The sequence below is a fragment of the Triticum urartu genome, chromosome 4 (genome assembly GCF_003073215.2).
Source record: "Triticum urartu cultivar G1812 chromosome 4, Tu2.1, whole genome shotgun sequence".
NCBI lineage: Eukaryota > Viridiplantae > Streptophyta > Magnoliopsida > Poales > Poaceae > Triticum > Triticum urartu.
In genome coordinates this window covers 40,556,032-40,578,595 of record NC_053025.1, presented here as the reverse complement: position 1 = coordinate 40,578,595, position 22,564 = coordinate 40,556,032, and the positions used below count along the sequence as shown (strand labels likewise).

The window sequence follows — 22,564 nt, the reverse complement described above, 5'->3', positions numbered from 1 at the left end:
AATTCCTACTTGACGTTATAAGCGCTTGTTCTTTCACTAACCGTAGATGATGCTTACATCTTGCTTACATATACTTCCTATACGGGCCGGCCCACGTTGGTTCTTTCTCCACTGGTTTTGGGAAATTTCCAAGGTTCCCACCGGTTTTTTATGTGGTTTTAAAGGACAAGTCTACTTTGTTTTTTTCACCTTCCTTTTTTTCGCTCTCTCTTTTCCCTTTTCATGTTTCTTTTTTTTGATTTTTTGATTTACTCGTTTTCTTCAAATGTGTGTAAAAATATTCATAGTAAAAAATATTGTCAAATTTGTGATATTTTTTCCAAAATCAAAAAATTTCTCTCAGTTTGTAAAGTTTTAATGTTTGTGAAGTTACCTCAAATTCGTGATATTTTTGCAATTTTTTGAAAATTCAAAATGTCTTTCAGTATTGGTGATTTTTTATCAAATTTAGAATTTGTGTTTTTACATGAACTTTTCTCCGAATTCAAAATTGTTTTTTTCATATTCGTGATCTTTTCTCAAATTTGTGAAAATTTTAAAATTCACATTATTTGCAAAATTTTGATCTTTTTTCAAATTCGTGAACTTTTCTCAAATTTGTTAATTATTTTCAGTTTAGTGTAATTTTTTGCAAATGTTTTACTTTCAAATTTGAAAACTGTTTTTACCATATTCTTAAACTCTTTCTCAAATTCATGACTTTTTTAAAGTCTACAAACTGTTTTCCATTGTGTGGACTTTTTCAAATATATTATTTTTCACAGATTCAAGATTTTCTTTAAAGTCAAGCAACTATCGGTCAATGGTTAACCGTCAACCGTCGAGCAAACGAGCTAGGGACGAAAAGGTGAGAGATAGTAACCCGCATTTCGGTGGTCCTGCCCACACGAGAGAGGCTAGGGAGCACAAGTGCCCAAGCGAGTGCCATAAGTAATTAAAGTATTGGAGGTTGATAGTTTATTGATTGAGAATGAGTCAATCCTTCTCTTCTCACTTCAAGATGATGCATTTATATGTTAGAATTATCATGTGTATTTAAATACGGCAGATCTGCTATGCCAGCCGGTTGTGGCTTTTGGGCCTATTGTTTTTGGTGTTGTGACTCTTTATGAGTCTGCCGTTATTTTGTTTTCAGACTATAAGACCTTATTGAACCTCTTTATTTATTTATAAATGTGACCGTATGCATTGTTCTGATGCAGAGGCAGGAAAGTCCCTCCTTTTAAAAAAATACAGCAGATCTTAGTGAAGGCTTCTCGGATAAATACATACTTTCTTTTACCCATATTGCTCATAAGTGGTGGCTCTCTTTCCCACGTGGGGGGGGGGGGGGGGGGGGGGGGTCGGTTGACGACAAATCCCATCTAGAGGGGAGGTGAAGGTGTCAGTCTACGCCACAGGCTAATTTCTAAAATATAGCCTAGCATAATTTCCCACGCCCCGGGCCACTAGCTGGTGGATCCTATTTACCTCGTACCGCGGCAAATGGGAATGAACGCACAACCTGCCAAACGCTGGTTGCTACATGGCCTGGTGCATCTTACATTTTTTCCAAGTGTGAGCTTCTCACTTGTTTCTAGAACCTTCTTGAATGTTTTTTTTTGTTTTTTTCTGTGGTTCTTTTTCTTGGTTTTGTTTTGAGTTTTTTGGTACCCTCATTTTCTTATCTTTCTTTCTACTTTTCTCTTTTTGTTTCGCGAACATATTTTTGTTTTTTTAATTCAAGAACATGTATTGAATTCATGAACATATTTTGAATTCGCGAACATGTTTTCAATTTCTAGAACATTTTCCGAAATATCGGACATTTTTTGATATCACGGCCATTTTTATAGATCACAAGCATTTTTTGATTCATCCACACTTTCAATTTTTATTTTTTAATTCATTTAAAAAATTGAAGTCATGTTTTTTTTGAAAAATTAACAACATTTTTCATAGTCATGAGTTTTTTTAATCCGCGAATATTTTTTGAAACCATGGACCTTTTCTGTATTCGTGTTTATTTTTCTAAAATACATGAATATTCTTATAAATAGTGAATTTTTTAAAAAGTGCGAACATTTTTTAAACTTATGAAAATGTTTTATATTTTGGCAGTATTTTAAAAAAATAACAGGTTGAAGTAAAAAAGGCTGTCCGAAAATTCGATCAGACAAAAATCGCTAGTGCGCACAATACCGCAGTGGTCTGGTCCATTTTATGTTCTGACACGCGGAGGGGTGTGCGCGATTGGTGACCTTCCAGCGCACTGCACGCGGAGCCTCGCTGAGAGGTACTGAACCTGAACGTTTTCCATTTGTATTTCTATTTGAATCAGATAGAAAATGCATTTGCGAGGATGCTTCCCTGGCTGCTCTAAGGCCTTGTATAATGGAAGGTGTTTAGAGAGATGCTTAGGAAAATAAACCGAGTTTTTCTGAAGCATCGGTGTCTATTTTTACAGAAGAGGCGCTTTGTTAAGCGTCTATTCTGTACAAATAAGCACCGGTGGTTAAAGAAAGCTTGGTTTATTTCTCTAAACACCTCCTCTAAGCATCTTTCATTGTACAAGACCTAAATAGTTTCTGCATGGCACTTGGGAAAGTGATCAGTGGTGCTGCTTAATTTGCGAGTAACTAAGACAGTCTCCTCATTTTCTTATTTTTCTTTCTATTTTTCCCTTTTGTTTTGTGAGTTTTTTAATTCAAGAACATGTATTGAATTCATGAACACATTTTAAATGCGTGAACATGTTTTCAATTTCAAGAACATTTTCCAAATTACCGGACATTTTTTTATATCAGGGCCATGTTTATACATCACAAGCATTTTTTGAATTCATCAACATTTTCAATTTTAATTTTTTTTTAATTCATGAAAATAATTTCAATTCATGTTTTTTCTAGAAAAATTAAACAACGTTTTTCAAAATCATGAGTTTTTTGAATCCATGAATATTTTTTGAAACCATGGACCTTTTCTGTATTCGTGTTCATTTTTCTTAAATACATGAATTTTTTGTAAATGGTGATTTAAAAAAATTGCAAACATTTTTAAAACTTATGAACATATTTAAATAATTTGGCAGTATTTTAACAAAACAACAGGTCGAGGTAAAAAAGCCAGGCCGAAAATTCCATCAGACAAAAATCGCTGGTGCGCACAATAGCGCAGTGGGCTGGTCCATTTTAGGTTCGGACACGCGGAGGGGTGTGCGCGATTGCTGACTTTCCAGCGCACTGCACGGGGAACCTCGCTGAGAGGTGCTGAACCAGAACCTGAACCTTTTCCATTTGAATCGGATAGAAAAAAGCATTTGCGAGGATGCTTCCGCTCCCTGGCTGCTCTAAGCCTCTAATTAGTGTCTGCGTGGCACTTCGGAAAATGACCGATCAGTGGTGCTGGTTAATTTGGGAGTAACTAAGACAGTCTCCCGCTCGTGTCAATCCCTAGCGCTTTGCTGCCACCTTTCAACTGAGATGAATCGCGGCAGCACACGCAAGAAGACGCCGCGATCTCTTCACCAAATCAAGTGAAACTGTTAGCCGCTTCTTATCCGAAAGTGGAAAAATGGAGAGCACGCACTGTTCGGGTCAGAGAGCGCGGTAGATCCGTATCAGTTTAGTCTAAGACGTACGCTGACTGATAAAAGCGATAGCAAACTCGACCCCTCCATCTCCATGCTCGAAGTCAATGAAATCGCCACGCCAGAGATTTCATTTCCCTATATAAACTGTCTATGTTTCCATGGCTCTGCCAACTCAAAGCACACACAAAGACAACGCTACACGAAGCCATTATGGTTTCCGCCATGAAGCTGTCGGTCACCCTCGTCCTCCTCCTCTCAGGTGCGTCCATCGTAAATTCTTACCCATAATCCCGTGAGAGATGGGTTCTTTTTGACAATTTTTGTATGCGTGTGCTGGCCGGATCAACCCTGCAGGGCTCGTGGTGTTCGGGGAGATCGTGGACGCCAAGGCCAAGGCGCCGTGCGCCGTGGTGTGCTTCCAGGGAGGGCACATCACCTGCGACAACTACCCCGGCCAGGAGCTCGACGGGTGCGACTGCGAGTGCGCGCCGGCCGACGGCAAGGGCTGCGTGCTCCACCTCGACGACGGCGTGACCCACACCAACTGCGGCACGACCAAAAAGTTCTAGCTGAATTGTTGGTTTGAATCTGAGTTCAATAAGGCTCTGCAAGCTTGGTGTCGAACAACGAAAATGTTCGCGTGTCTGTGGTTTGGCAGTGTAATTCAACTTTACACGCTTCGAATAAAATTTCCGAGCAGAATGTGGTAAAACTCATAAAAGTACGTACGCGCACAATAATATTAGAGATTTAATAATACCCTGATACTTCATAAGGGCATCTTCAACGACAACCCGCAAATTTCCTCCGGCGTCCGTCCGCAGATACGGATGCGGGAGGACGTCATCCAACACTAGCCGCATATATTTCATATTGTTTTCAACTAACCGGGTGAAATTCATGCAAACTTGGCCGGATTTCATATAGACGTGACAATTTCATACAAACCAAACGAAAAAGTTACATTTTAGACATATTTTAACAAAAAAGATAAAACTATATGCACTTACAGTCACGCGCTCCACTCCCACGACACGGATACAATACACTAAGCTACGTCAGGCCTCGGCGGATCCTTGTGTCTTCCTCATGTCCGGCAGCCCGCTAACCGGACTACAGAAAGTCCCGGAGGCATATTCTTTCCCCCTATCTTCCCTATGTCCGGCCACGCGCACTCTTAATGGTAACTTATTATGGCCAGTTTGGGTAATTGGCACGTCCAGATAAGAATGCAATGGGTATGTGTGGTACACTAACTCTTGACCAGATCCAAGGTTGCTATCTTTTTTATGTAGTTGTTGCACTGAACCTAATTGCAAGACACGGGTTAGGCGGGTTACTTTCTCTTTAGAAGGCCTAAGGGGCAGAACAGCCCAACTGAACTTTTGGTTAATCCATTTTTTATTTTTTATTTTTTGGAGGAATACTGCCGATCTATTCATTTTTAATCATGGCAGTACAACAAACACCAAAAATAATAAAAATTATATACAGATCCATATACCACCTAACGATGACTACAAACACTGAAGCGAGTTGAAGGCGCGCCGCCGTCTTCGTCACTCTCTCGCCGGAGTCACGCAAAACTTGTTGTACTAAATAGTCGGGAGGTCGTCATGCTAAGACTTCATAGGACCAGCGCACCAGGACAGCAATCGTCGCCGTTGAAGAGTATTGTAGATTGGAAGGATCCGACCCGAAGACACACGAATGTAGACGAACTACGACCACATCCGAGCAAATTCACCAAAGACAGACTTGCCGGAGTCACACCTCCACACACCCACCGATGATACTAGATGCACCACCGGAACGGAGGCTTGGCGGGAAGAACCTTATTCCATTTTCAAGGATCCACCATCGTCTCGTTTTCCTGAACAGGACACAAACCCTAACAAAACTCGAAGAAACATCTAACAAGCGAAGCCCTCCCGCCGGTAAAGGCAGGGATCCATCGCACCGCCATGGCCCTAAGGCCACTGGAGACGAGGTGGACCAGCGATAGCGACAGCAGGCGGCAAAGGAACCTTAGTTTTGTTTGGGGAAGGAGGCGGCTGCGTTTTGGGAGCGGGTTACAACGGTGTCCTTAAACCAGGAGTACTTTATTAAATCAGTTTTGCGTGATCTCAAAAAAGAAGATAAGTTTTGCATGATCTAAAAGAAAGACATAAGTTTTGCATGGCGCAAAAGAGAAACAACAAAGAAGCAGCATAAGACACTTGCTAAAATGTGAAGCAGAACAAAAAATAGTCTAGGGTTGTGAAGTTTTAGACCCAAGTGGGAGCATCACAACCGCCACAAAAGTACACCTGTGATAATGTTGCAGGCCACAAGTTCAGGCATACGCAGTTCATTCAGAACCCCAAGAGCACAACCATCATCGTAATGGCTCGCGGGAGGAGCACTGATACTCTTTCAATCAGTAGACCCCCCCCCCCCAACCACCTGGAGGATGTAGCGATGTGATGGAGCTAGCATTATGAAACAAAGCAAAGGGTTATTCACCATGGATCGATTGTGCAGTTTCCTTATCTTTTGGTCCATGCATCTCTGACTTACATAATTGTTATCTTTACAAAAATTGAGGTCATGGAAAGCTTCGGAAATCATCAAGAGATTATTGAAACAATTATTTTGCAATCCAAAGGTTTAGTGGTCAAAATATGAGGCGTAGGTGCAAGTCTGTTTCACATAGAGGATCGATGGTGGACCAGTGGGGAGCACCTACTCCTGAATGATGCGTGCATGAACATAAGCGAAGAACATGTGCTCGATGGTTTCCTCTTCTCCACCGAAGATGGACACAACCGACCAAGGTTGCACCTATGATGGAGGAGGATGACACATGGTAGACGATGACGATGACATGGCCAAATGGATAATTTGCACCGACTAGGGGCGAATAAATGCCAAATGTGAGTGGCAAAGTTGTCGACAGGGTGATCACCCATGCACAGAGCATAAGCATCATGTGAAGATAACGTGGCCCGAGAGATGGCAAGCACATGCTCATCGAGGATGTCGACAAGAAATGTGATCATGCAGCTCCCCGTTGTGGAGCATCAAACTCCCTTATTACGGAGGAAAGCCGGGGTTATAATAGAGTAGCTCGACCAAAATAACCTTAAGAATGTAGATGTTGGGGTAGAGGACATTGGTGAACTGGGCGGAGTTTATGTATTGCGTTTTCGATGTTGGAGTTTATGTCAGTTCCTCACCGATGGAGTTCATCAAAATCAGCGTTCATTTGCAGAAGTTATAATAATTTTGGTCTTTTTGCATTCAACTGTTGTGCTTGGGCAAGTTTACAGCACCTTGGCGGTAGTACCGCTCAGGTCCATGGTAGTATCGCTTAGGCGTTATTTCCGCAGGCTGGTGCCGCTCCAACTTTTGCTTGGGAAATGCCTTCTATTGCTATTTGGATTATAAGCGGTAGTGACACGGTAGTACCGCTTGTGCGGTACTTCCACTCTAGTGTGGTGCTGGCTACCGTTGGTTCCTCTGTAACCCTTCGACAATTAGTGGTAGCACTGCTTGTCAGAGGCAGTAGTACTGCTCCGACGGAATTGTCGTTCTAGTACTTCTATACTCATTGGGTTGCGTTGACCGGGCTAAGCGGTAGTACCGCTTGAGCACAACAAGTGCATATAACGATTGGATTTGTCCTCCCACTATAAAAAAGGGGTCTTCTTCCCCATTGCCCCCAACGACTTTGGCCAAGATTTCTCCTCCATTGTTGACCTCCAAAAGCTTTGCCTTCTCTCCATTCCTCCAATGAATCTTGAATCTTTTTGTGGGAAAAGAGAGAGATATCTAGATCCACATTCTCCACCAATCCATGTCTCCTCTTAGTGAGGGAACCTTGTGGATCTAGATCTTGAAGTTCTTTTTGTGTTCTTCCTCTCATATTCCTCCATAGCTTTTGTTGCTTTGGTGAGATTTGAGAGTGAGGGACTTGAGCACTTCGTGTGTTCTTGTCATTTCATTCATTGCACCGGTTTGAGTTTTTCACGATGGTACGTGGAAGTGAAAGTTGAGAAGTTTATTACTCTTGGGTGTTTGGGCGTCCTAGATAGTTGCTGGTGTCGCGTGTTGGGGAACGTTGCAGAAAACAAAAATTTTCCTACTCGTTTCACCAAGATCATCTAGGAGTTCATCTAGCAACGAGTCATTGGATGCATCTACATACCTTTGTAGATCGCGCACGAAAGCGTTCAAAGAACGGTGATGATGTAGTCGAACACGACGTGATCCAAATCACCGATGACCAAGTGCCGAACGGACAGCACCTCCGCGTTCAACACACGTATGGGACGGGAGACGTCTCCTCCTTCTTGATCCAGCAAGGGAGAAGGAGAGGTTGAGGAAGATCCAGCAGCACGACGGCGTGGTGGTGGATGCAGGGCGTCACAGTAGCAGGGCTTCGCCTATACTACGAGGAAGAGAGACGTAACGGGGAGAGAGGGAGGCGCCAGGGGCTGTGTTATGAAGTCCCTCCTCCCCCCACTATATATAGGAGGGCCAAGGGGGGGTGGTGCGCAGCCTAGGAGATCTGATCTCCTAGGTGCGGCGGCCAGGGGGAGGATTCCCTCCCCCCCAAGGCACCCAGAAGTGCCTTCCACCACTTGGACTCCTCCCCCTTGGAAACCCTAGGCGCATGGGCCCAGTGGGGCTGGTGCCCTTGGACCATGAAGGCCAAGGCGCACCCCCTACAGCCCATGTGGCCCCCCGGGACAGGTGACCCCACCCGGTGGGCCCCCGGGCCCCCTCTGGTGGTCCCGGTACAATACCGATAACCCCGAAACTTGTCCCGATGGCCGAAACAGCATTTCCTATATATAATTCTTTACCTCCAGACCATTCCGGAACTCCTCGTGACGTCCGGGATCTCATCCGGGACTCCGAACAACATTTGGGTTTCTGCATATACATATCTTCACAACCCTAGCGTCACCGAACCTTAAGTGTGTAGACCCTACGGGTTCGGGAGACAAGCAGACATGACCGAGACGACTCTCCGGTCAATAACCAACAGTGGGATCTGGATACCCATGTTGGTTCCCACATGCTCCACGATGATCTCATCGGATGAACCACGATGTCGAGGATTCAATCAACCCCGTATGCAATTCCCTTTGTCAATCGATATGTTACTTGCCCGAGATTCGATCGTCGGTATCCCAATACCTCGTTCAATCTCGTTACCGGCAAGTCACTTTACTCGCACCGTAATGCATGATCCCGTGACCAGACACTTGGTCACTTTGAGCTCATTATGATGATGCACTACCGAGTGGGCCCAGTGATACCTCTCCGTCATACGGAGTGACAAATCCCAGTCTTGATCCATGTCACCCAACAGACACCTTCGGAGATACCCGTAGTCTACCTTTATAGTCACCCAGTTACGTTGTGACATTTGGTATACCCAAAGCACTCCTACGGTATCCGGGAGTTACACGATCTCATGGTCTAAGGAAAGGATACTTTGACATTGGAAAACTCTAGCAAACGAACTATAGGATCTTGTGCTATGTTTAGGATTGGGTCTTGTCCATCACATCATTATCCTAATGATGTGATCTCGTTATCAATGACATCCAATGTCCATAGTCAGGAAACCATGACTATCTGTCGATCAACGAGCTAGTCAACTAGAGGCTTACTAGGGACATGTTGGTGTCTGTTATTCACACATGTATTACGATTTCCGGATAACACAATTATAGCATGAATAAAGACAATTATCATGAACAAGGAAATATAATAATAATGCTTTTATTATTGCCTCTAGGGCATATTTCCAACACGCGGAGCTCAATAATTATGGTGTAGAACTCTGGGCAAGCTTCGGTCTCTCTAATTAAGTTGTGAAGATTCCCCCGAGCAATTTGTACATGTTCGGCGACTGCCCCCAAGGTTCCATTTGTACGGGTTCGGTGACTGTACCCAAGGGTCGCCATTTGTACGGGTTCGGTGACCGCCCTCAAGGGTCCCCAAGTGGAATCATGGCATCTTGCATTGTGTAAGTGCGCGAGGAGATTACGGTGACCCTAGTGGAATTTTGGGGAACATTGTGCCTCCACACAACTTCAAACGGAGATTAGCATCCGCAAGGGTGTGAACTTCGGGATACATCGTCATCTCTGCGTGCCTCGATTATCTCTTACCCGAGCCATTTACTTATGCACTTTACTTTGTGATAGTCATAACGTTTCATGTTATATATCTTGCTATCACTTAGTTGTTTATCTTGCTTAGCATAAGTTGCTGGTGCACATATATGAGCCTAGTTGATTTAGTTTTTGTGCTTGATAAATTAAACTCTAGTTTTATTCCGCATTTGTTCAAGCCTAAAGCGTAATTATTTTAAAGCACCTATTCACCCTCCCTCCTCTAGCGACATCCACGATCTTTCATCCTTGTTTCGATCTTTGGTGCTCACATACCGGCGAGCCCTAGGAATGAGGTAGAGACAAGAGAAGAAATTGTTGCACAAGAATAAGAGAGAGAGAGAGAGAGAGAGAGAGAGAGAGGAGGGGGGAGCAAATGAAAAGGAATAAGAAAGACATCGCACAATATGCCAGGACTTTTCATTGGCCATGACAATGAAAAGGAAGTTCTTGCTGCAGTAGACTACGAAGACGATAACTGCGGGTAGGTGGAACGAGCGCGGGGGGAGAGGGGTGGTTGTCGATCACTCTTCGTTGCGGTCAGCAACGAAAAGTCTCTCTCCGTCTGTGGTGGCCTCGGAAACTCCATCTTCATCCGAGGTAGCCACGAAAACTATCTCTTCGTCCTAGTCGGATATGAAAAGCGGCTCTTCGGTGGCGGCAACTACAACAAGATGATACAATCATAATTTTTGAAATTGGGATCATATTTTCGGATTTCATAAAAAAAGATCCACGCGATTGATGTGAAGTACCCAGTTGGGCTGAAGGGGTTTCATATGGTCATCTTGCTGTCAATTGTCCGTACTTCAACTCTCTTTTCTCTTTGAAACTTCTGATCTATTCATTATTAACCATGACAATACAAATAACCTCAGAGATAATAAAAATTACAATCAGATCTATATACCACCTAGCGAGGACTATAACCACTGGAACAAGCTAAAGACGCGCCATTGTCATCGCCCCTCCCTCACTGGAGACAGGCAAATCTTGTTGTTGTGCCAAGCTCCCATAGGACCAATGCACCGGAGCAACAATCATTGCTGCTGAAGAAAGTCGTAGACCGGAGGGGTCAAATCTGTAAACACCCGAACAAAGATGAACGAACACAAGATCCAGAAAGATCCACCGAAGACCAGCACCGACCGGGTCTGCGAGATCTGACTACGACACACGTCCACACGTCCTCCGATGAAGCTAGACACACTATCGAAATGGGAATCGAATGTGGGAGACATTATTCCTACCGAGGGACATCACTACCGTCACACAACCCTAATGAAGACACTAAACCAAACAAAAGCGGGAGTAGAGTCCCTCCCGCGGGTGGGGGCTGAGGTCCTCCACTATTATTTGGCCCATAGGCCATAGCAGACGGGGTGGACTGGCGGCAGTGCCGATGGGAGGAGGAGGAAAGACTGAGATCTTTTTTTTTTTGTAGAGGAGGAAAGAGGCTAGCCAACTGTTTTGTAAAGATCCAAGTTGAGCCTCCATACTTCAACTCGAAGCAGTGAACCTGCCATATGCGTGATGGTCGATGGACCTCGATAAGCAGCTCTGGAAATAAAGAAATGTAATGGTGATGATTGTTTGACTGGACCATTTTGGATCCAGAGCACAATGTTGAATGCAAGATAACTTTTCAAGCTCAAAGAAGTAGGCCGAAAGCTTTGCAGGTCACGTCCCACTGTTTGTGATCTGTGAACTCGACGACTGAGACTTTTGAGCGGTACGTCAACCCGATCCACATCGAACAAACAGTGGTACGGGTTGGCCGCTGATCCATCCAGCACGGCAACACCTCACAAACCAAGAGGCGCTCGACCAAGTCGGCAACCTCCTCTGACTTTCTGCCCTCAATCGGCCGGACAAATCATGCTGCCTGAGATCGACGGGAAACGTGGCCATAGTTCTGAAATCCACGAAGCCGCCGTCGACGCAAGCACGTACGTATTGGAGCACATAGTATCGCCTGCCATGTGATCTTGTTTCAAATCCCCGGTGAACCTACGTGGCACAAAGTCAGAGAGGGCGGCGGATCCAGCATGCAGTTTGGCTGAGCTGAACCGAAGCCTCCCTATATAAACGCACCGGCACCGCGCTGCAACCACAGATCGCACGACGCACAGAGACGAACGCGCAAGCATGGCCGCCACCATGAAGCTGTCACTCACCTTCGTCCTCCTCCTCTCCGGTAAGCCTCCATTCGCATCCTTGCTTGTGTTTTCTATGATCAAGCATCACTCCCTCTCACGATTATGTATCCTTGCCTGTGTTTGTTGCGGATCGAGCAGCGCTGGTGGTGTTCGGGGACGCGCAGGCGACCTGCGACAACATCCGGTGCATCCAGGGAGGGTACATCACCTGCAAGAACTACCCCGGCCAGAAGCTCGACGGGTGTGCCTGCGTGTGCGCGCCCGAGGACGGCAAGGGCTGCGTGCTCCACCTCGACAGCGGCTCCACCAACAAATGCACCAAGTACTGAACCGGATTACACGCGTTCGTCATTTTCATCTCTGCTCTCGTGTTTGAGTTCGAGCTAAATAAAGCTGCACGTGTGTCGTACGTACATGGAGTAAATAACGAATGGAATGTAAGTTTGTGTCGTGGAATGAAATGGAATGCAATCCGTTGATCAAGTTTTGTAGCAGGGCTAAGCACCGGGGAAAAAAGCATTAGAAGGAAAGAAACTGAAAAAACACAGACCTAGCTCAGTTTTTGGACCCCGGTAGTTGGCGAACTCGTTTGCTGTGAGGGATGACATTTGCGAACGTTTTTCTTGGCAGATTCTTCAGAGATGCATGCCATTTTCTTCAGAGACACATGGCTGGGAAGAATAAAATTTGACGCAAAAACGAGCGGAAACTGTTAGCGTTTGATCTCGCGTCGCAACTAAAACCATCAGCAAGCGTTCGTGGAATAACCGAGGAATGGAATGCTAGATTGTGTCGTGCAAATATGCAATGGGTAACAGGACAAAGCACATACAAAAAGAAAGAGAAACAAGCATCGGTAGTAAGAAAAAGAAACTGAAAAAAAAAACAGAACTAGCTAGCACTTTTTTTGAGGATCTCCAGAACTAGGTAGCTGTATTTGAAACAACTAAGCGAGCGCACATGATCAGAGCATTGCACTAACCCAGGTCCAGCTGGATTGGGACGAACTCCTCCGTGACGTCCATAGATATTGCATTAGAGTATCTCCAACATTAACCTCTAAGACGGACATTGTATTTGTCCGCGAAATCATGGGAAGACAAACTCGAGCTCCACACCTGCTCCTGAGCTGCTGAGGCTTGAGAGGAAGCCTCATTGCAGAAGGGGGCGATGTCAGCATCCCTGATAGAGCAACCCTACTATCTAGTGACCAAGACAACTCGTTGCGAGTTATGATCGTCTCTGCAAGGCTAACCAGGGTCACTGGGCCTACTAGGTGTGCGAAGGACCGACCCATCCTCAACACTACTAAATGCCAACTGCAAGATAGAGGGATATCGAGGGGAACTCCTATTCGACACCTTGTGCGCCCGCTACCAAAGTGACACTCATGCGCCAACTCGCATGGGCTGGCCCAACAACAGTCATTCATGCGCTCGTGCGTCTCGGGCTGCTCGCTCGCTCTCATGGTTGATCAATTGACTGTGAATTTCAAATATAGTTTACGAATTTGAACAAAATAGCGAAATTCAAAAAAAAATGTTCATGAACTCGAAAAAAGTTCACAAAAACTTAAAAGTTCGTGATTTTTAGAAAATATCGTGAACTGAAAAAAAGTTCATAGATTTGGAAAAAAATCATGAAATTAATTTTCTTTCATGAATTTCGCAATATTTCACTATTTAAAAAAATTATTCACAAATATGAAAAATGTTCATGAAATAAAAAAAGTTCTCAAATAGGACATTGCTTGTCATTTTCAAAAACATTCACGAACTTGAAAAAAGTCCATACAAATTAAAAGGAAAAAGAAAAAACATAAAAGAAAGAGAAAAGGAAATAAAAAAGAAATGTGAGGACAAATGAGAAAACAAAAAACATGAAAACTGAACAAAATTGGTGAAATGCAAAGAACAAAAAAGCCCGGCCATAATAAACATGAAGAGAACCTTCTAAAAGATTCCCAAAACTGGTGCTGGGAAGAGACACTTTTCGTCTAGTCCATTACGCTAGCCAAGAGATCGAGCATAGGTGCGAGTTAATAATAAGCCCGTAATTGGCGCCTTAAGAGAGACCCTTAGGCCCCTCGCCCCTCGCATCGCCCCCGCGGGCGACCCGGGGGGAAAACCCTAGCCGCTGCCCCTCGAGTCTCCTCCTCCTCTCCCCCTCCTCGCCGCCGTCCATAGAGCCGCCGGGCGAAGCCTGGCCGGCTGGGCGGCGGCGGGGCTTCTCCCCATCCTCTCCGTCTTGGCTGGCGCGGGACAGCGGGATTCAGAGGAACGTGGGGTCCGGCGGCGCGGCGGGCGGGTCTCCCATCGGCGTCGTGCGCGGCGCGGCGGTGGCGACCTGCGTGTCGTGAGGTGGTGGCTGCATTGTCTTGACCGGTGGTCGCGGGTGCCGCCGGATCCAGATCGGATCCATCTGGATCCTTTCTTCGGACTCCGTCGGCCGCCGCAGGGTGGTGATGATCGTCGCTGACCACGTCGGATCATTGGATTCGGCGTTTGGAGATCTACAAGGAGTTCTTCTCGATCCTCCTTTCCGGTGGGTTGAGCCTCATGGCCCTTTCATCTTCGCGGGTTTCGGATCATGGCTTGCTGGATCCGGAGTACACAGAGGTTTGGTGGCATGGGATGGGGACCGGAGGAAACTTTGGTCGGCGTGTTCGGCCCGGCATCGGCGACGTCACTTGACGCCGTTACCCTTCCTGGAGGCGAAGCCGAGGCCCCTCCTATCCACCCCTGAACCCCTTCCGGACGAAAGTCCAAAATTCAGTCTGGATTGGGCGGCGGCGGCGTCCTGCGTGTCGTATCCTCCATGGAGGCGCTGTCTTGGGAGGAACTGTTGTTCGGGGGAGAGATGTTGTGGATGGTGGGCTCCGAGTAGCTCCAGCAGTGGTGATGGTGTGGAGGTTGCCAGGTGGTGCGGTGTTGTATCTACCGTGTCATTGACGACGAGTGGTGGTGGCATGGTGCAGCTGCATATCGACGACGGATGCGGCTGGATGGACGAGCGCAGGGTGGTCGAGCTGTTTGGCGCCATTGTGGCGTCGACGGCAGGTCTGGCAAGGTTTGTGCGTCAGTACCTGCTCTGGAGATGGATCGGTGGAAGAAGGTGGCGACAGCCTCGGTGAGTGCGCCGGACCGGCATGTGACCCAATCCCGGTGTGTGGCTAGGATGGGGCATCCGGCATTAGGTGTTAGGATTTGGTGTGATGTCTGTTTGGTATTAGGCTCGGACATTCGGCACCACTGCATCAAGGGGTAGGAGTAGCGACATATGTTGCCTAGATGGTGACTTCAGGCTTACTGATGTACTACTTTGTAAGGTCTTTTGTGCTTAATAATTAATAAAGTGGTCGTATGCATCGTCCAGATGCAGAGGCCGGGGGTGCATCCTCCTTTTCTAAAAAAAACTGGCGCCTTAAGCGCTGAATAGGATCTAGGTTTCGAGTTGATCAGGTGAAACGACTACGGCACCAGCGACTTCTCTTCTTCGTGTTCATCTCCTTCCACATTCCTTGCATGTAATTGCTACTAGTTACTCATATCAAGAGAGAGAGACTACTAAAGAAAACATTATACACAGAATCTTAGCAGCAGCGCGGCACAAAAAGAGGCGCTACTGCTAATTAGCAGTAGCGAGGTTAAGAGAAACACGCTACTGATGTAAATTTAGCAGTAGCGCGTGATGTGTAAACCGCGCTGCTACAAAAATCCACCGACAGTACCAACAACCTAAGTTTACTAGCAGCACGGCGTCGCGATGCGCGCTACTGCTAATGCAATAGTAGTAACGCACTTTTTAGTCACGTCGCTGCTGCTAAATTTGAAATTGTCCACACGGTTAGCCCGTTTAGCAGTAGCGCGTGTGACGAAAGGGCGCTGCTGCTACACTCTTAGCAGTAGTGCATTTTTCCTCCCGCGCTACTGCTAAGACGCAGGACCCCACCACCTTTTCGCACCCCCTCCCCCATCTCCTCTCCTCCCTTTCCCCTACCTCCCCCACACCCTCCCCCATCTCCTCTCATCCTTTTCCCCTACCTCCCACATGCATCCTCCCTACTCTTCTTCTTCCTCAATACTTCTCCCCCCATTACTCTTCCTCTTCTACCTGTCTTTCTCTCTCTTCATTACTCCTAGCTAACACCGCCTTCATTAATGCATCTTCTTTCTCTTTTTCCTTCCCCTCCACTAGTTGAAATTGTCTCCTTCCAAATTAGCTAGCTAGGTAGATGTAGCATTTAGTCAAGTGACCAATATTTTCCCCCTAACTAGATCTATCTTTGTCAAGAAGAGCTTTGTGCACTTTTGATCTCCCTACATCATCATCTCCACCGTGTGATCGATCTCAAGAAAGAGGTGATTAAAATTTCATGCTTTTGCAAAATGGGAATATGTGTATGTGTGTGATATGATAATTGGGCAATATGAAGGAAATTGTGTGTGTGGCATGTGTTGATGCCAAATTGTGCTTTTGAGTTGCCTATGTTTTGCCGAAATGTCAATTTATTTCTGTTTCGGCGAATTCCGGGCAAATCTCTAGATCTATATATGTCCTATTTTTAGGGAAGGTCATGCCGAATTTTTGTATGACTTTGATGCATGCACGCATTTTTATAATCAATTTGTTTATTATTACCATGCAGACGTTCATGATGGTCAGTGGAACGATGGTGGAGACCAGCCGCCTGGTGTTAGTGTTGGTTTGCCCGTTAACAAGCACGATGGGAGGCTCAAAGGAGAAGGTCACTCCAATGGTCGCAGGGAACTGCACGTGGCATACTCAGATCGACGCAACGACTTTGACTGAGCAAACTTGGTAGTGCTACAACACCTAGACGAAGTAGATCCTTTCGTGGCACTGCACAAAGAAATTATCACAAAGAAGTATCGTGACCGGGGGTATGCAGGACGGACGCCGAAGTTACTAGAGAGCACAACTCCACTTTTCTGCATTGGTTCAAAGAGCATATTATTGCTAATCCCCTGGAGGAGGGCTCTCAGGACGGATTGCTCATATACGCCTTAGCACATGGCCCCTCGCCCAACCTCCTAACCTATCAGGCATACGATATCAACGGATACACGTTCTACACTGAGGCCAAAGATATGGACAGTGATGATCAGAACTCAGGGGTGACGATGGAATGCATGACCGGCAGCGACAACGGCGCAACTGAAAGATTTTATGGAAGGGTCGAGGAGATCTGGGAGCTTGACTACTCTGGACTACACAACACGACGATGTTTCGTGTCAGATGGGCTAAGAATGTCGAAAGAGAAAACCGGAATTTCACTACCATGACTATACCCGACGCCAAGAGCACTACCGTGAACGCTATCGCAAAAAATGAGCCATGGGTACACGCTAAGCACGTGACACAATGCTTCTTCATAAACGACCCGCGCAATCCCAGCCGTGTTGTCGTGAGGAGAGGCAAAAGGAACATCATTGGAATGGATGGAGTCGCCAACGAGGAAGACTATGATCAGTACGGCAACCCAATGAGGGAAGAAGATGATGATGATGATGAAGTATACGTCAAAAGAAGAACCAATACTACATTACCTAAGAAAATCGTACTCCATGGAAAAGGAAAAGTCACAATGAGGAGACCAATTATTCTTCAATGAACAAGAAGGGGAAGAAGCTGACTCAAAAACAAAAACATCAACACCGAGGAACCGTATGTTATCGGTCGAATGATGTAATATATATGTTCCAATTTTGTATACACACTTAGCCATTATTATGCATGGGTCCAATGATGTAATATATATGTTCCTATTTTGTATACATATTTAACCGTCAAATAATGCAATATATATCGCCCTCAGTTCCCTTCGTTAACTGCTCTCGAAAAAAATGTGAGAGAAAATAAAGGAAAAGAAAATAGAAGGAAACAAACAGGAAAACTGTTATATAGGTACTGGTTATAGCAGCGCGCTTTTTTGAGAGAAGAGCTACAACTAGTCAAGGTAGCAGTAGCGGTTTCTACACGAAACCGCTATAGCTACCTGGAGTAGCTATAGCGCGTTTTGCCTAAACGCGCTACTACTATACCCACTTAACCCTGAAAATCCCCACTCATCTCTTCATCCCGCCTCTTTTCCCCCAAATCCCCACACTCTCTCTTCCCCCATCGCGTCGTTGGAGCCCTCGCCGCGCCTCTACGCTCGCCCCCGACCCCGATGCCGACCAACTCCGGCCCCGACCCCGACCCCGGCTTCGGCCCCGGCGCTCGCCCACGGCCCCGGCCCCGACTCCGACCCCGGCTCCGGCCCGACGCTCGACCCCGACCCCTCCCAACCTCGCCGTCGTCGGGCCTGCACCCTCTGTAAGCCCCCCACCTCTCCTCCTCTCTCTGGTAGCTAGGGTTTTTGGTTAATTTAGTTAGGTTTTAGTTAGGGCAGATGGTTAATTAGGTTATATATTTAGTTATGAATTTAGCTAGGTTTTTTCTTCAAATTCTATATTTTTATTCCTTTTATATGCAAATTTGAAGTGGACAAGTGATATGTGGACATGTGATGTTTTGGACATGTCATATTTGGAAATTTGGACATGTCATTTGGACATGATGATTATGTGTAGGGTAAATGATCCGAGTGGCCTATGTTATGCCGGAATGTTCGATTCATTTCCGTTCCGGTGAATTTCAGGCGCTCGATATGTCCATTTTTTTAGCAAAGGTCATGCCGAAATTTTCCGTGAATTTTGGCATGATTTGTGCTAGATAATAGGCATATCGAGTGCTGGGAAACGACATTCCGGCAAACATAGATTTTGGCATGATTTTTTGTGAATTTTGGCATGATTTACAATGAGGGCCTGGAGGCCAAGAAGCAGAAAAAAGAAGTTTAGTCAGGCGGACATCGACTAGAAGGTGAAGCTTGCTGTCGAGAAAAAAGCAGCTGAGGACGCGAAAAAAATAGCCGAGGAGAAATGAGTTGCTACAACAGGCAGTCAATGCAGCTGTAACTGCCTGCTGAAATGATTTCGCTACTAACTTGGTTCCAGCTATCATCAACTGGACGAAGGAAAATACAGACAAGACGGTACATGTTTCTCGTTGCCCAGTTTCGTCGGCAACAACTCTGTGAACAACAACACCACCGCACCATCACTTGCTCACGCAACCGGGCCTCCCCTCGCAGTCGCTCCCGCTCATCGCTGCCCGTCCTCAGTCTCTGGCGCGCTAGGTGGGCCTTCGTCTTTGGCTGAGCTCGACGCCCTCACGGTAATTACATGTCGCACGAACACTATTCTGATCACGGGATCAGAATAATATTCTAATCACAACCCGAACTTCCTGAGTAACGCGCCTGAACTTCCCTGTGTACGAACCCGACCTTCGGGCTATCTTTGCAACCGTGGCTTCCCTCGCGAATTATTCTTGTTAGTCGTGTTCTATATGATGTTAGTGTAATCTAGAATCGTTTTTAGCAACTAAATGCCGGTTTTAAATAGGAATCTCGCTCGTTGGCGGATATTGCTCTCGGGTCATGATGAAATTGTGTTTTTTGCAATTTTACTACCTGAGTTGTTCGACCTGAACTTCCCCGTGTGCTAGGTTGAACTTCCGCCAACATTGCCCAAATGGGGCTTGCTATATAGAGTTGGAAAGCTATGAACACCAGTATCATGACCCAAGTTAAATTTTGGGCAAAATGTAACCAGTTTAAGAGCAGTTTTGAAAATCATTTTTTCTTCATACAAAAAACATGAATCGTATTTTCGATCGCATTTTTAAACTGTTTATCGGAATGAGGCAAATAATATGGCGTTGGAAAGCTGCTGCAAAACCGCTCCTTCCACATGTTGAAATTTTTCTCTAATTCCCTATGGTTATAGAGTAATTTGGAAAATCATAGAATTTCACAAACGGAACACCCGGGTTCGTATTTTCGATGCCATTTCTAAACGGCTAATCCAATTGAGGCAAATAATATGGCGTTGGAAAGCTTATGAAAATGCGCTACTTTTTCGTGTTAAAAGGTTTTTCTAATTTTGAACGGTTTAAAAGTAATTTAGAAAACGATACAAGTTCCACCGAGTTCGTATTTTCGAGCTAATTTTTTAACCGTACGTCCAAATGCAGCAAATGATATGGCGTTGGAAAGTTTGAAGAAATGCGAAACTTTTTCGTATATATTGTTTACCCTAATTCATTACGGTTTTATGTCAGTTTTGAAAATGTCTAAAAACTTATTTTTGCCGTAATTTCTACAAACTTTATCGGAATGGGGCAAATAATATACCGTTGAAAAGCTAAGGAAAATGCGAAACTTTTTCATGTTGATGGTTTTCGGTGATTCCTAGCCGTTTTCCAGTAATTTCGAAAATTGCGAGATCATTCGTTCTGCCTTTATTGCGAAACAAATTCTTCAAAAATGCACCACGTGAAGAACCTGAACTTCTCGGCATGTCTACTTGAACTTCACTCTGTTTTTCACGTGCTTTTTTTGCTCGTAGATCTCCATCCACTGCTCATAGTTCTCCATCCACTCACCGGAATTGAGCAAGTGATATAGCGATGGAAAGCTGCTGTAAACACGCAACTTTCCCGTGTTGATTGTTTTTTCATACTCGCGACAATTTTAAAAGTTTTTCATCTCAAATTCATTCACTATAGTAGTCGAACTTCGTGCTGTTTTCACGTTGAACTTCTGTGACGTATTTCCGTTTGTTATTTTCTCATCTATTTCGTTAGTGTTACACAAATGATATTCTTTTTGTACAAACCTCTCTCTCAATATATTTTTTAACTTTCTCCGACCAAGGACTTGAACTTACACAACTGATATTCCTGTTGTTTTGAAGTAAATATGAGAAATTATGAGATCATGATTTGGCCTTCATTGCGAATGTAAATGCACTGCGTGAAGTAGTTGAACTTCTCGGGCATGTTTGTTTGAACCTCACTCTGTTTTTGACGTGTTGTTTTTTGCACTGCATGAAGTAGTTGAACTTCTGGGGCATGTCTATTTGAACTTCACCCTGTTTCACTTTATTGTATTTTTCTTATATGAAATACACACCATGTAGTATTGAACTTCCGGTTGTTATCACTTTGAACTTCTCTCTGGTTTGAGAGAATTTTTTTAAAACACAAAAAACAACATGTTTTTTTATGTATTTTGGACATCTAAATACACGGTGAACCTCTCTCACAAGAATTTTTGAACTTTTCCCCGCCGAGCACCTGAATTTCTAGCAACCACTTTTTCGTTTATGAGATTGTTTTTAAAAGTGTAAAAAAATGGTGTTGTGTTTTTTATTTTTTGAACAGGTAAATCCTAGGTTTTAATAAACTCCGAACTTCTTTGTTATTTCAATTTGAACTTCACCTTTTTATATTTTGAGTAAAGAATTGTATTCGAATTTTATACGAGGAAAAACTTAGTTTTGTAATCAACATTATACAACTTCTTCGTTACTACGAACTGAACTTCTTGGTTTATTCGTTAGCAATAGGAAAAATTCAAGTTTTGTGATAAATATTGAACTGCTCCATGTTTTGAAATTGAAGTTCTTGGTTTATTATTTAGTATCGAGGAAAATCTGATTTTTCATATGCATTGAACTATTGTATTTTTTTAAATTGAAATTCTTGGTTTTTTCAATTTGGACTTCTTGGTGTTATTCATTTGTAACGGAAAAAATCCTAATTTTGTAATAAGCATCGTACTTCTGGGATATTTTTGAACTGAAATTCTTAGTTTTTTGGTTGGTAACAGGAAAAATTATGGAGAAAATCTGCATTTTTTATATACATCGAACTTCACCATTTTTTTAATTTGAACTTCTTAGTTTTATTTGTTAGTAATGGGGAAATCCTTTTTTGAACTTTCCCAGGCAGGTCATTTGAACTTCGAGCAACTAAATATTTAGACTTTGCCATTTTATTCTTTTTTTCTCATACGAAATGCACATCATGCAGTACATGAACTTCGGGCAGTTATCAATTTGAACTTCTCTCTGTTTGGCTTTTACTAATGGAAAAAATATGAGTTTTATGGACATCGAACCGCTCTAACTTTTTTTATTTGAACTTCTTTGTGTATCTTTAGAAATGTGAAAATTGGAGTTTTGTTAGAAACATCCAACTTCTTCATTATTTCCAATTGAACTTACTGGTTTTATTCTTTAGTAACTGGAAAAATCCGTTATAAATATCAAACTCCTCCACTTTTTCCAATTGAACTTCTTGGTTTTATTCTCTAGTAACGAGAAAACTTGATTTTATTGGTTTTTCCACCATGAATTACTTAAGTATACACCGTTGATTTTTCTCCTCTGCACATCCCGTCTCTTGAGTCTCGACTTTTAAACCCCCCATGAATTATTATATTTTTGTTACATGAAATAAACAAGTTTGTTCTTTTTTGTGCCTATATATTTTTCATTCTCTAAATTTCTCTCGTAGCTCCCTATGAACTTCTACACATATGTCACGAATGTTCCCTAGTTTTTTAACCTTTTCTGTTTATTTTTTGAACTCTAGGATTAGTGGGTTTTTTGTTGAACTTCGCTGCTTTTCATTTTTGGACTCGAAGGGTTTGTCATATCAACTAATATTTTTTATCATTCCTCTTGAGCATCTTTTTTTATGAACCTTTGGTGTTGACAAATGCACCAAACTTTAGGAACTCCTC

At 44.1% G+C, this 22,564-nt stretch overlaps 2 protein-coding genes across 2 annotated transcripts; both read left to right on the top strand.

Annotated features, from left to right (window-relative positions):
* Positions 1-3,670: 3,670 nt before the first annotated feature.
* On the top strand, positions 3,671-4,292 carry LOC125553485. Its single transcript, XM_048717259.1, has 2 exons — positions 3,671-3,830; positions 3,926-4,292. The coding sequence occupies exons 1-2, from the start codon at positions 3,722-3,724 to the stop codon at positions 4,138-4,140; spliced, it is 324 nt and encodes a 107-aa protein (XP_048573216.1). The 5' UTR covers positions 3,671-3,721; the 3' UTR covers positions 4,141-4,292.
* A 7,492-nt stretch (positions 4,293-11,784) lies between these two features.
* Positions 11,785-12,386, top strand: LOC125553484. Its single transcript, XM_048717258.1, has 2 exons — positions 11,785-11,941; positions 12,042-12,386. The coding sequence occupies exons 1-2, from the start codon at positions 11,893-11,895 to the stop codon at positions 12,230-12,232; spliced, it is 240 nt and encodes a 79-aa protein (XP_048573215.1). The 5' UTR covers positions 11,785-11,892; the 3' UTR covers positions 12,233-12,386.
* Positions 12,387-22,564: the final 10,178 nt, after the last annotated feature.

Excerpts from the sequence above, each read along its gene's own strand:
- LOC125553485 (XM_048717259.1), top strand. The coding sequence starts at position 3,722 with ATGTTTCCATGGCTCTGCCAACTCAAAGCACACACAAAGACAACGCTA. Across the intron at positions 3,831-3,925 it reads CCTCGTCCTCCTCCTCTCAG|GGCTCGTGGTGTTCGGGGAG; the intron begins GTGCGTCCATCG and ends TCAACCCTGCAG.
- LOC125553484 (XM_048717258.1), top strand. The coding sequence starts at position 11,893 with ATGGCCGCCACCATGAAGCTGTCACTCACCTTCGTCCTCCTCCTCTCC. Across the intron at positions 11,942-12,041 it reads CTTCGTCCTCCTCCTCTCCG|CGCTGGTGGTGTTCGGGGAC; the intron begins GTAAGCCTCCAT and ends CGGATCGAGCAG.